The 13,466-nt window shown below is 33.4% G+C and overlaps 2 protein-coding genes across 5 annotated transcripts in view; both read left to right on the top strand.

Annotated features, from left to right (window-relative positions):
* The window catches only part of LOC125681624 (uncharacterized), a 183,429-nt gene that overhangs the window by 54,200 nt on the left and 115,763 nt on the right, over positions 1-13,466 (top strand). The window lies entirely within an intron of this gene.
* Positions 1-13,466, top strand: part of LOC125681623 (uncharacterized) — a 121,988-nt gene that overhangs the window by 39,825 nt on the left and 68,697 nt on the right. For both annotated transcript variants that reach the window (XM_056153633.1, XM_056153632.1), the window contains exon 3: positions 298-346. In XM_056153633.1, coding sequence (XP_056009608.1) covers positions 298-346 — 49 coding nt within the window. The remainder of the gene's footprint in view (positions 1-297; positions 347-13,466) is intronic.

Raw genomic sequence — 13,466 nt, 5'->3', positions numbered from 1 at the left:
CAAAACTAAAAAGGGCGGGGATTTCCAGGTATGCAACATTGTAGATATGAATATCTTTATTATAATATCGCATGATTTTATACTTCGTACTGATAGTATGAATGCAACAATATACAAATCAATGAAAATTACCTTCGCCTGTGTAAAGTATATCAATCATGGAGTCAAAGCTCTTTGAGTAATGGTACATCATTTCTAACAAATATACACCTAAATGTTCGAATGTTTTTGCGACAAATCACTCGTTTGGCTTACCAAATACAGAGAAGAAGGCTTTACAAAATTTCTATTTTTCAGGCATTTACAGTCTCCCTCGGTGACTGGCACCATCCACATTACAGTTTTCGTAAGTACATGAAATACATTTCTTTCTGATATTCCATTTCGTGGATTGTTTGACTTGGTTCCATACCCTAGTTTATAATTACATGTATACCACGGTTATTGCAAAAATTAAAGGAATACCGTGGTCATCATTCTGCGATATACCTTCATACGGTAATAACTGATTATGAGAAAATAGACACAGATCTCGCTTGCACTTTTGAGTTTTGTTAGTACCACAATAAAATAGATAATTGGTAATTCGATTTTTATATGTCTTACGGCGTGACCGTTTCTAGGGGCTAAGCAAAAAGCATTAGCATTAAAATATATATCCATAACAGGACAAAAATATCCCGAAGTTAGCACTTAAATGGAAAGGCAATCCCCCAAAACAATTACATGATAAATGATAGGATTAATCATATGATAAAGATTCGTCATTATTCTTTTGGTATACAGCCTAGATAAGCTTCAGTACTAATTTTAAAACGTTAAAAGTTGAAATTCCCGCCATCTATAGAGGCTGACATGATGCAGAACTCTTTTGTATTCAAGACTACAAAAATCCCGTTAAATCACTTAACCAATGTGGTTAGGGTTGTCTTTCCCTTTAACGTGTTAAGACAGAGCTCTATCAAAGCATTCTAACTTTAGATATTTGATCCGCCTCAATCTAATTAAAATAATACTTCTTAGATCCGCGCCGTATACTCTGCGTAAGTAGATCTGATATAACCCGATTAGGGGTCATGTTCATGTGAACTTTATGTTAGCCAATCAACGCGTCGCCTATGAAATTATCGGTGTTTACAATTCAAGGAAAATTACTGCGATTGTTTAGTTTGAAAGAAATCACAAGATTTACACAAACGCCGCTTGACACTTGACAGCAGTACATACCAAATAAATATTATGACATTTTCCCACGTTACACCTACAGTATGTCGTGACGCATTTGTTTTCATTGTGACGTCATAAAGAGCGAAGTGCACCGAGGTATATCAAGAGTTACGTAGGTCGCGGGTTTGCTTACGTCATCGTTTTCGGGTACGCAAATCCTACGACTCAACGTCTTTTTACTTGCACATTACGTGCACATTCAATTGTGACGTAACAGTTGTCTGAATAAAGTATACATGGGTCATTGACTGAATATAAAGAACGTGATACTTTACCGATATCACATAAATATAAATATTACCAACAGTTATTATCGAAGTAGAACATGCTTCGTTTGAGTTTGTTGTCTTTCTTTCGTTTCCGGTGAAAATTTTCGGCTAGTAATATGTTTTATGATAAACAACTAAAATGGGACACCATAAAATGTGAACTCAGAGGGTTTATAGTAAAATTTTCAAAACTTAAAGCTCGCAAACTAAGAAAAGATGAAGAAAACATAGCTAAGGAACTTGATGATCAAAAACGAAAAATGTCGGAAGATCCTACGGAAGAAAATGTAAATAAATATAATGAAATTAAAGAAAAGTTGGAATTGATAAATGAAAATAAAACAAGAGGTATTATTCTTCGATCAAAAGCAAAGTGGTGTGAAGAAGGAGAAAAGTGTACTAAATATTTTCTCTCCTTAGAAAAAAGAAACTATAAAAATAAATACATATCTACAATAACGTCAAATAAAGGGGTTTTGGAAGGAAGAGAGAAAATATTAAAAGAAGAACAATCATTTTTTGAAAAGTTATACACATCAGATTTAGATTATTGTGACTATAAGAATTATATTGATCAATTTACTTACAATATGAATATTCAAAAACTTGAAAAAGAGGATTCCTTGTCTTGTGAAGGACCTATTACAGTTCATGAATGTGAAGCTATACTAAACACTTTTAAATGCAATAAATCGCCTGGCACTGATGGTTTCCAAATGGAATTTTATAAGTATTTTTGGAAAGAAATTTCAGAATTAATAATTGACAGCCTGAATGAAAGTATCCAAAAACACAAACTTTCCATAGATCAAAGAAAAAGCATCATAACTCTTGTACCTAAAAAAGATAAAGATAGGACTGTACTTAAAAACTGGAGACCAATATCACTTCTTAACTTTGACTACAAAATTTTATCAAAAGTACTTGCTAGAAGAATTAAAAAGTTTTTACCTCAAATTGTAGACACTGATCAAACTGGATATATAGAGAACAGATTTATTGGAGAAAACATTAGAACTATTTCTGATCTTATACACTATACAAGTCTAAAAAACATTCCTGGTTTAATTCTTTTAGTTGATTTTGAGAAGGCATTCGACACTGTAGAATGGAATTTCTTGGATAAAGTATTAGATACATTTGGATTTGGAGAAAGTTTTAGACTCTGGGTTAAGATACTATACACAGATATCTCAAGCTGTGTTATAAACAACGGATTCTCAACCCCTTTTTTTAAAATAAGTAGAGGAGTCAGGCAAGGTTGTCCCCTTTCTCCATATCTTTTCATTCTTTGTGTTGAGTTGCTTGCAATAAAAATAAGAGAAAACAAAAATGTTCATGGAATCAGAATTGGTGAAACAGAATTTAAGATAAGTCAACTAGCAGATGACACTACCTGCTTTTTAAGTGATGAGAAATCTGGAATTGAATTACTAAACATCATTCAAAATTTTTAACATTGTTCTGGACTCAAAATTAATTTAGATAAAACAGAAGCAGTTTGGATTGGAAGTTGTAAAAATTTCAGACCAGGAATCTTACCTGTTAAGTGGTCAAAAGGTCAATTTTTTACATTAGGAATATGGTTTAGTTCAAAAGGTGAAGAAGAAATGTTAAGAAAGAATTTTAATACAGAACTAGAAGAATTGAAATTAACATTAAATTTATGGAAAATGAGGAATCTAACTCTTATTGGTAAAATCCTAATAACAAAAACACTGGCAATCCCTAAACTCATTTATCAAGCGCAAGTTCTCCCTTTCTCGTCAGAATTAATTAAAGAAGTAGAAAAAGAAATAAATGCCTTTATTTGGAATAATGAAAAGCCAAAAGTAAAAAGTACAGTAAGCAGTCAAAAAATTAGTAAAGGGGGTTTGAAAGTACCTAAATTTGATATACAGGTCAAATCATTAAGATTAGGCTGGGTAAAAAGAATTTTCACTAATATAAAATCAAAATTAAGAAGCATAATTCAATTTTACTTGCAAGATATTGAATTAAATGACTTTATTATCTCTAGAGGATGCATGAATCATTTAGACATTGATACTTTTTTGCCAAAGTTTTACAGTGATATTTTTAGTACATGGAGAGAATTCAGACATATTGTAAATGTTGAACCAGTCGTTTTTAAAGAAAGTTTATGGTTTAATGACAATATTAAAATTGACAATAAAGAGGTTTTTTGGAAGAAGTGGTATGAAAGGGGTATTTTATATATTGGAGATATTGTAGATAGAGATAAAGACTTCCTTAGCCATGAAAAATTAAGTGAAACACACAATTTAAACATATCTTTTTTTGAATACTATTGTTTAAGAAATGCAATACCCTACAGTTGGAGAAAGCATATTCGACAAAATGATAATTCTTTTATAAATAGAAATACGCTTATACTGAGTTTCAATGGTAATAGGAGTCCCATATCAAACATGACTTGTAAAGATTTTTACTGGATTTTGATGGAAAGTATAGCAGAATTACCAACATGTATACCAAAATGGGAAAATATTTTTGATTCAAAATTAACACAGCAAGAGTTAGAGAGTATTTACAAGTTACCTTTCACAATATCAATGGAAACATCATTACAATCTTTTCAATATAAATTAATTCACAGATTTTTAGCACACAACAAATTGCTGTATGCAATGAAAATTAAAACATCACCTTCTTGTATATTATGTGGAAATTTAGATACAATAGAGCACAGGTTTTACTTTTGTGAATATGTTGGTACTTATTGGAAGCATTTCCAAACTTGGTGGAATAGATTAAACATTACTTATATAAATGATATCTCTTATCAAGACATAATATTTGGATTTTATGAAGAAAAGTGTGAAAGTCTGAATTATTGTATACTGCTTTCTAAATATTATATACAGTTTGTGTTTAATTCAGATACAGGGCACAGTGGTCCTTCTTTATATATTTTTTTGCAATTTTTGAGAAGAAAGCTGTTTGTTAAAAAATCAATTTATTGTGGCAGAAGAAATCTTGATTATTATAACCAAGTATGGAAAAAGATAGAAGACAAAATAATTTCAATGTAAGATGTATCTTCCTTAAATGAATTAGTTATGCATATTTCATATACTAGTCTCTCTTTATCTTCAAAGTAATTGTACAACATTGCTATTAATTTTCACACAGTGTTTAACATGTTTGTTGAAATATTGAAGTTGCATGTAACATCCTGTTTATATGATAATATATGTCCAAAAAGAGCTAATAAAAAAAAAAAAAAAAAAAAAAATATGTTTTATCCTGTTACTGTATAAAGTTTAGCAGCGGACAACTTGGGGAGGTGAGAAATCTGGCGATATTGGGAATGCTTTTATAAGCGTTTTAGAACCCGGGAAAAATCGGACGGGAGTTTCCCAGTTCATGAAAGTTTTAATCCGAAATTAGACGCATTTATTGCGGACATTTGAAAATGGCGAGTTCATGATTTTATTCCTACCCCATCATACGTGAAGATCGGACAACGTTGAATAATTAAAAGCGTTGGGCAGGGTATCCTGTAAAGAAATTTTTCAATGTGCCCTGTTGTAAATGTGTCTGAAAACATTTCTAGAACCCCTGGAAAATATTAAGCAGTAGTTGCCTATACATGTACTTGAGAGAGAGAGAGAGAGAGAGAGAGAGAGAGAGAGAGAGAGAATTGTTGTTTACAAGACCACAATGTAAACTAGTCTTTTGTATTAATTGTGCTATCCTGTCTAAATAAAGAATGCATTATTATATAATATTATACAAATGAATGCCGGTATTGGGGAACAGCAAACTAACAATACATGAGTGCATTCTAGCAAAGTTGAACCTTATAACTGCCCACCTCAAGCAGTGTTTGAAACTCGCTGTAAAATTAGCTAGACATGCAGAGCTGACTGCTTGTAAAAATTGTTAGCCCTGCCAAAGACCTACTTGCCCTGCATATTTTAAAAGTACTTTTACATGTATTATTACATGTATCTATCTTCTAATGAAGTACATGTACGATGGGTCTAATTCGTTTCTAGTACATTATATTGTATTGAAATTTTTATATACGGTAGAATATGCAGTAAAATGTACTAAGTTGACGAGGTTTGTCCATTTAGTTACAGGTACAATAATGAAGTTGATTCATCTAAATTTTGTTTAGCGAAATTTTATCACGTCCGATCGGGCGACTATACCAAGAAAGAACCTGATTCACAAACCTCAAAATATGGCCCTTAATACATATAAAAATGAAAGTAAATGTTGAATAGGAGTATAGATGTTTTGCACACTCGGTGCCGTCATATTTAATTACCTAATTATATATGCGTGTCAAAGGTCATAAGGGAAAAACGACGTAATCATGGACGCAGCCTTTTGACAATCGTCAAATCCCCCCCCCCCTTCCTTTTCCTTACACTTGTCTTACACACCCCTTTCTCCTTACACTCGCAAAGAGAAGTCGGTTGTTTAAATCACTCAGACTGCTAAAAATGGATAGACTAACAGTTGGGTATTGGGTGGTGAACCTAAATTGCCTGGTTTATAATTAGTATCCTTATTATTTGCAATAAAGTTTCTAGCTTTAATATATATAGGCCTACATATGTTATACCTAAAAGTGAACTTTGAACTGGTCATTTGTCAAAGTTAGAGATAAATTAAATAATTGTGTAGACATCTCGGTTTTTTTTTTTTTTAAATTGTCAGAAGCTTATAAGATTTAAAATCATACAAATGAAATATATCTCTCACTCTGTCTCATGGGCAACTGGCAAGTAGAAGAAATTTATAATTGGGAAAAAAATATCGTGCGGATAGGAGCTCTAATATAAGAGCGACCGTTGTGCGAATATTGAAAATGATTGGCACGACAATGATGCTGATAGACACTTAAAAAAAAAAAAAAAACCAAACAACTCATAATGGCACGACAGTCATGCTGATAGACACTAAAAAAAAAAAACCCAAAGAACTCGTAAAACTTAATTCAATCCAAACTTCAAAATCCTTAATTGTGTGAGGGATGACTTAATTCATAGGTTCAAACTTTAAATTACTACTCAGTACTGCATACCACAGAAGAGAGAGAGAGAGAAGAGGGGGTATGCCGATAAATCAAACCACTTTGTCATTTTAAAAGAAAAAAGACACATTGTCAATAAAATTATTGAACTGTTATCACTTCTCTATGCAATGTACTACTTCATTGGGTTAATTTTAGAGAGCTATTTAATTCGATAGAAAACATCGCAAGTGAAAGTAGGGAGCGCGAGCAGACATAAACAATATATACTTCACCAGCTCAAATTAAACAAATGTGAAAGAAACATTCTAATCTGCAACTCTTAGTGGTAACTTTAAAGTGTATTTTTTACGAATGTTATATTTTTATCATCGTACATGCTTAAACAAAGTATGTCTCCCCCTTAAAATGTTGGTGAGCAGCCGTCGTCGTTCGCTGTTTCACATTGACAAGGGACCCGGATGTAAGATTTTTTTCCCCTATGACCTTTTGACCTAGCATGACGTTAGAGTGTGCAAAACATCTATTGGTGTTATAAATATGTATCAGAATCCGGGGTTTAAAAAAACATGTTAGATTTTAAAAATAGGAGCACAACTAAAGCTGTATACATACTAGAACCGGATACGGTACTGTCCTTTTGTCATTTTTCACCAAAAACTGGTTATTTTGTAAAGGTTTTACCATACGGGTTTCATCTCGCCCAAAATATTTAAAGGAATTTTATAATATACACCTTTTCAATTGACCATAAATGCAAAAATATTTTAGGGCGAGCTAGGAGCGCTATTTTTATTTTTCAAAAAATGATATTCCGGATTGCTGAAAAATATTACGGTTATAATGCGTTGGTGGTGGTATACTTGAATTTTACAGATAATATGGCTGATTTAAGTATCTTATGGAGAAAGAAATTACGTTTTTTATTTCGTGTCATATATAGGTCATTTTAGTTCGGTGTTTATTTTTAAAGCAGGGGAAATTCCCTCACCTAATAATAGTTTTCGGTTGCAGCTTGGTTTGCCCTTTTACTAGGCTATAGATGTTCATTTTCAATACCTAGTTGTTTTCATCTTTTAAAGTCGTTCACAAAGCATCTTCATTGCATCGTTGCTTAAAAACTGTGTACAATTTTGGTAGTTTTACATTATAATCATAAACATTACGACAGTTACCGAAACTGTTAGGCCTAGTGACTGAAATGTACATGGCGTCTTCTTTCACCTTGGCCAAAGTTTGGGATATCGGAAAATATTCAGGCTTCACGCAAGTATTCTTGTATGGTACTGATATCATATTGAATAATTTTTGCTTTATTTATTTTACAAAATTGTTACTACGCGGCTTTAGATTGTCAACATTCGAAATAACTGTTTTATTTAACCTAACTTTACGTACATTGGGAGCAAGTCCTTCTTTGATTTACAGTACATCCAAGTTTCGGGCTGAATATTAGCATGACCTGGTCAGGCAAAAAGGAATTCAAAAGAACAAATTTAAACTACAATATGACTTACCATAGCATGCAGCATTGCCGCCAGTTAAATCCGACACAGTAAATTATGTAAGCAATTCATAGATAGCGTTCCACATGTTATCGATGAGACATGACGTCATCTGTTGTAAGACATTCATGACGCATTTTATGCTTCGATAGGCGGATCAAGTAAACCCCATATGAAAATACTCGATATACCGGGGTTTTTTTTTTTTTTATTTCACATATGATATCGTTGTACATGTCAAGAGTTTTTTATTTTTTATTTTTATGTAACTTTACTTTAAACAAAGACTGTGCGTTTTGTTTTTTGTTTGGGGGGGGGGGGGGGGGGGTGGGGGGGATAAGACAATTACAGTATTTATTGTGCATGTTTAATTCCGTTGATTTTCAATTTCATGGCCTAGTTTGAAGGCCTATCAATGTATCAGTGTTCCATTGTCCAATGTAAAATTAGAAAAGGAAAAATAGTGTCGTCTTGGTTGTCAAGGAGGTGTGTCCCCATGCCAAGTTACATTTATACAATATAAACAAATATTTTTTCAGCGTGCTCAACAAATCAAATTGCGTGTTACAAGTAAAATTAAATTATGACAGACGGACTGCTATATTATATATGTTTTGTTAATTAATAGACTGGACATGTGTTGTGCTAATAAATATATCTTAACTTAATAATCCAGCCTACAATAGCAACAGGAAATTGTGTACATGTGTGTGGTGGCGGTGGTGGGTGGTGGTCTTCATCCACTCAAACTGTCCCAATCCCCCTCCCGAATTCAATTTCTTTAAGTGTGCAGTGGATAGATCGCCACATGGACCCATCCAAGTCTATGTACTGTAAGGATGTTTTAAAATCTCGGTTTCAAATGCAATTAGTTCACACACAAAAATATATAGACAACATTATTTGACGATTTGCATTTTAGTTGCTTCTATTCATACACGCTATACAACAGTACTGAACCTATAACTTCGTGATCGTGAGAGAGAGAGAGAGAGAGAGAGAGAGAGAGAGAGAGAGAGAGAGCATCAGTAAGTGTATACAGGTACGGGAAGTTTAATCAAATCTTAAATGTACAATATTATTCTTATTAATTAACCATTCCACTTCATTCTGATATATTTAATTTCCCTCTTTTCCATGTTAAATTATTCGGCTGGCGCGAGTTAGGAATGCCCCCCCCCCCTCCTTTTTTTTTAAACCGATGTCACGTGCCTAGCTATTTACGCCCTCTCAGTCAAAAATGAAATAAATATATAATCTATATTACTACAACTTCATTGGATTTTCTATATTTTTTTTACCACCGTAATACATGTTTATGCAAGCTGACAATCAAGGCATTTTTAAAATTATTTTTTCCATCTTTGATAGCAAAATGTATTCAGTCCACGAAGAGCAGAATGGACCCAAAACCCATGGCAAGCGAAGATGATTTTTACCCCCGTTTTCGGGTGTTATAACTGACCCCCCAAAAAATAGTATGTTTTATAACTTTCATTCAGAAGACGGGTAAGTTCGTGAGTCACTGAATAAACAAAAAATCGTCCGCATTCTTATTTCAATCGCGTTGTCAACTGTACACTTTTTGATATTTCTACACTACCTGTAAACATGTAGACAGCGGATCTAAATCATCTAATATTCTTAATTACAATAAAAATTATACATTAAAAGACATGTGGTGCACTAATATAAATATAAATATTTTAAAATAATCGGACAAATAAACCAATGCTTTTACTTGTCATTTCATGGTCCACATTTCTTTGAGCTGCTATAATTCATGCTATTTATCAAATTGAAATCAATGCCAATTTATACCATGTGATATTCGTTTGTTCATTTTCAAAGTCAAATGATCCTTCTTTTATTTGGTGAACTCGTGCTGCTCGTGCTGTGAAACAATGTGCCGACTAACACGTACAAGTGTTTGTGTACGGGATGTCGAGAATTTGGGTGTTTCATAAAGGTGTGAACGTCTGCGGGGAAGTCTGCATACGGATATACATTTGTATATCAATACCTTAATATATCTATGTACAAGAAATAATCCCAATTTACAAACATGTTGAGGTTTCTACTTAGAGATAATTAAAATCCATTTAGCGACACTGTCCACTCTATTTCTGGGTTTTTTAAAAAAAAAAAAACAATTTATCTGCTTCAAACATATACAATAATATATATCATTAAATGATATGAATATATACAAGTCGCCGTTTTATACGTTTTAATCTTCACCCACTAATATTTTGCTTAGTATTTTTTTTTATCGCACGAAGGTGCACGTTGGCACAAAGGAGGCACAGATGTCAGATCTCTGTGGACTTAAAGGTCTACCTCGCTCAGAAAATTAAGACTTCAGAGGTGCCGACAATTGTAAAGGTTCACCATGTTTTATTTTTAAGAAATTAGTTTTAAAAATCCATTTTTGTAATTAGTTACTATAATTACTCAAGTTTAACCAAAATTATACAGTTGTCTCTCTTTTTTATCCTCAATTATATCAATTTTAATGGAAGTTGATACAAATAGATATATGCAACTTGAAAATATAAACTCGTCTTTGAGATAGACAGTAAAACAATACTATTTGTTGTGGTCCTTTCACTGCAAGGAATTTTAATTTTTGATCACGATTTTTCAATTATGTCCAATACAGCGGGGAATAAATTGTAGTGTTATGTAGTGGTGGTGGTGGTGGGGGGGGGGGGGGGGGGGGCAATATATCACAAATTTAAACATCGTGATAGAAAATATACAAGTTTCTAGTATTTTAACAGTTGTGATTTACAACCAGAATAAGCCCAAAAAATATATAATAACCTTTGAATCCATTTTTTGTGTATTACACTGTGATTCTCATAACGTCAACATCATGACGTTATATAGTTTTTCTGTTGAAAAACAACACAAAGTTTGAACGACTGTAAAACGAAAACTAGAAAAGATTTAGTTATAAAATCATTTGTTCTATAACCTATAAATCCCAGAGCATCAACTGTGAAAATCTCATTTATTTTGGCGAAAGGGCCAATTTTAGTACTTTGTGGCTCTGGTTCTTTATTCGCCCGTGGTAAACTACACGCGTCTCGGGCGGCCGGGTGCACGGTTATTTCAAACACTGCAACGAGCTCAAGACTCTAAATGAACAAGAATGTAAAGTTGGTAAAAAATTAGAAAAAGTAGCAGACGTCTCAAGTGAATCTGCAATACAAGTTAAAAATAATTATAGTTTTAAACCGCATTCATGTTTTCGAGGGGCTGTTTGGCTTGGAAAAGTGAGCATTTCTATGTGTTTGTGAAGGGGTGTTAGATAAACATAAATATTTTTGTGTAGGCTATATAAGTTTATTCAATGTTACTGCGATCATGCAATCGCTAAAGAAGAAAAGAATTTCAATTAATAGCCGCGCAGCACAATTTAGATATATAGCGCAACATATGTAAACATTTATATATACTAAGAAATTTTGCGATATACATTTTGTAAATAATTGATTATTTTGTCCATACATATTTGATTTCCCCTTCAAAACCAGGAGTCAATAACGTTCTTTTGAGTTCTTTTTGAAGTGATGCGTAATCCACCAACATGTTCTTGTTCTTCATCTTCTTTCAACTATAGTCCAGCTGGACATGTCATTACTGGTGATGTTGATATAGTTGAAAATGAGGACCTCATATCACTTATTCTTAAAGGTCCTAAATACAAAGAACCTTGGTCTTTTAATTGGCGACAGAACTTCATCTCTATTATGAGTTCTGTCGAAGATTATGCCAGAGGATGGGCTAAATATGAAAAAGAAGAACTTGATACATTGTCAGAATGGGTTAAAAGCATAAGAGGGATATTAAAATCCCGCATTAGACACATGAAAACAAAAGTACGTACCATCTATCCTTCTGTGTTTAGTAAACCAGAAGTGATAAAAGAATTAGATAGGTTACATGAGGAATATGTTTTGGTTCCAGCTGACAAAGCTAGTAACAACATTGTCTTTGTTTGTAAGGCTCATTATTACAACTGTATTTTAAACGAACTTGGCATTAATTCCACTTTTGGTAATCATACTTATACTCCAACTGCCCTTTCAAAAGACGAAATTCTTCAAAACCATGATTCAGTTTTAGACACATTTAATATTCCAGCCAATGGGTCGAATGAATATGAGTTACCGTACCTATACTGGATTCCTAAACTACATAAAAACCCTTACAAACAAAGATACATTGATGGATCCAGTAAGTGCTCTACCAAGCCCTTATCTTTGCTCCTCACGAAAATGTTAACAGCTGTGAAGGAGAAACTTCAAACTTACTGTGCGACTACATATGCCAGAAGTGGTGTTAATCAAATGTGGATTCTGAAAAATTCTAAAGAACTTTTAGTAAACTTGAAATCACAGAATTTTTCCCAAATCAATAGCATTAAAACCTATGACTTTTCAACACTATACACGACCATTCCTCACGATAAATTAAAGACTAGACTATTTGACATCATAGACAGTTGCTTCTTCAACAAAAACGGAAAACGGAAATAATCATATTTGGTGATCAGTCATTCAAAAACTTACTTTGTTAAACACCACTCTGATTCCACGCACAAGTACTCTGAAGTTGAAATAAAAGATATGCTAGAGTTCCTCATTGACAATATCTTCGTGGTCTTTGGTGATCAGGTCTTCCAACAGTCTGTTGGAATTCCCATGGGCACGAATTGTGCTCCTTTGTTAGCTGACCTGTTTCTTTATTCATATGAAGCAGGATTTATTCAAAAACTTCTACGTGAGAAGAAAAAATCTCTCGCTGTGACCTTCAATTCGACTTTTAGATATATCGATGACGTTTTGTCTATTAACAATGATAGCTTTCATTCATATGTCGATTTGATATATCCCTGTGAACTCGAAATAAAGGACACCACAGAGTCGTCCACTTCTGCTTCATACTTAAATATTTTATTGAAAGTAGACATTAACGGCAAACTGACAACTCAACTGTATGACAAACGGGATGATTTCAGCTTCTCCATCGTCAACTTCCCACATTTATGTAGCAATATTCCATTATCACCTGCATATGATGTTTATATATCTCAACCAATTCGATATGCAAGAGCTTGTTCTGGGTATAGGCAGTTTTTAAATCGAGGTAAGCTACTGACAAACAAGTTGATGGTACAGGGATTTCAACAGTCTCGATTGAAGTCAGCATTTCGCAAATTCTATGGTCGTTATAACGATCTAGTTCGTCAATACGACCTCGCATTGGGTCAAATGCTGTCTGACGTGTTTCATACCGATTGTTAAGCCGTTCTTGGCACACTGATTTTGACTGCGGATAACTCTGTTTACCTGATCAGGATATGAGGTTCACGGCGGGTGTGACCGGTCAACAGGGGATGTGTACTCCTCCTAGGCACCTGATCCCACCTCTGGTGTGTCC

The sequence above is a fragment of the Ostrea edulis genome, chromosome 2 (genome assembly GCF_947568905.1).
Source record: "Ostrea edulis chromosome 2, xbOstEdul1.1, whole genome shotgun sequence".
Taxonomy (NCBI): domain Eukaryota; kingdom Metazoa; phylum Mollusca; class Bivalvia; order Ostreida; family Ostreidae; genus Ostrea; species Ostrea edulis.
Note: the sequence above shows the minus strand (reverse complement) of the source record. Positions and strands in the feature narration are given on the sequence as shown.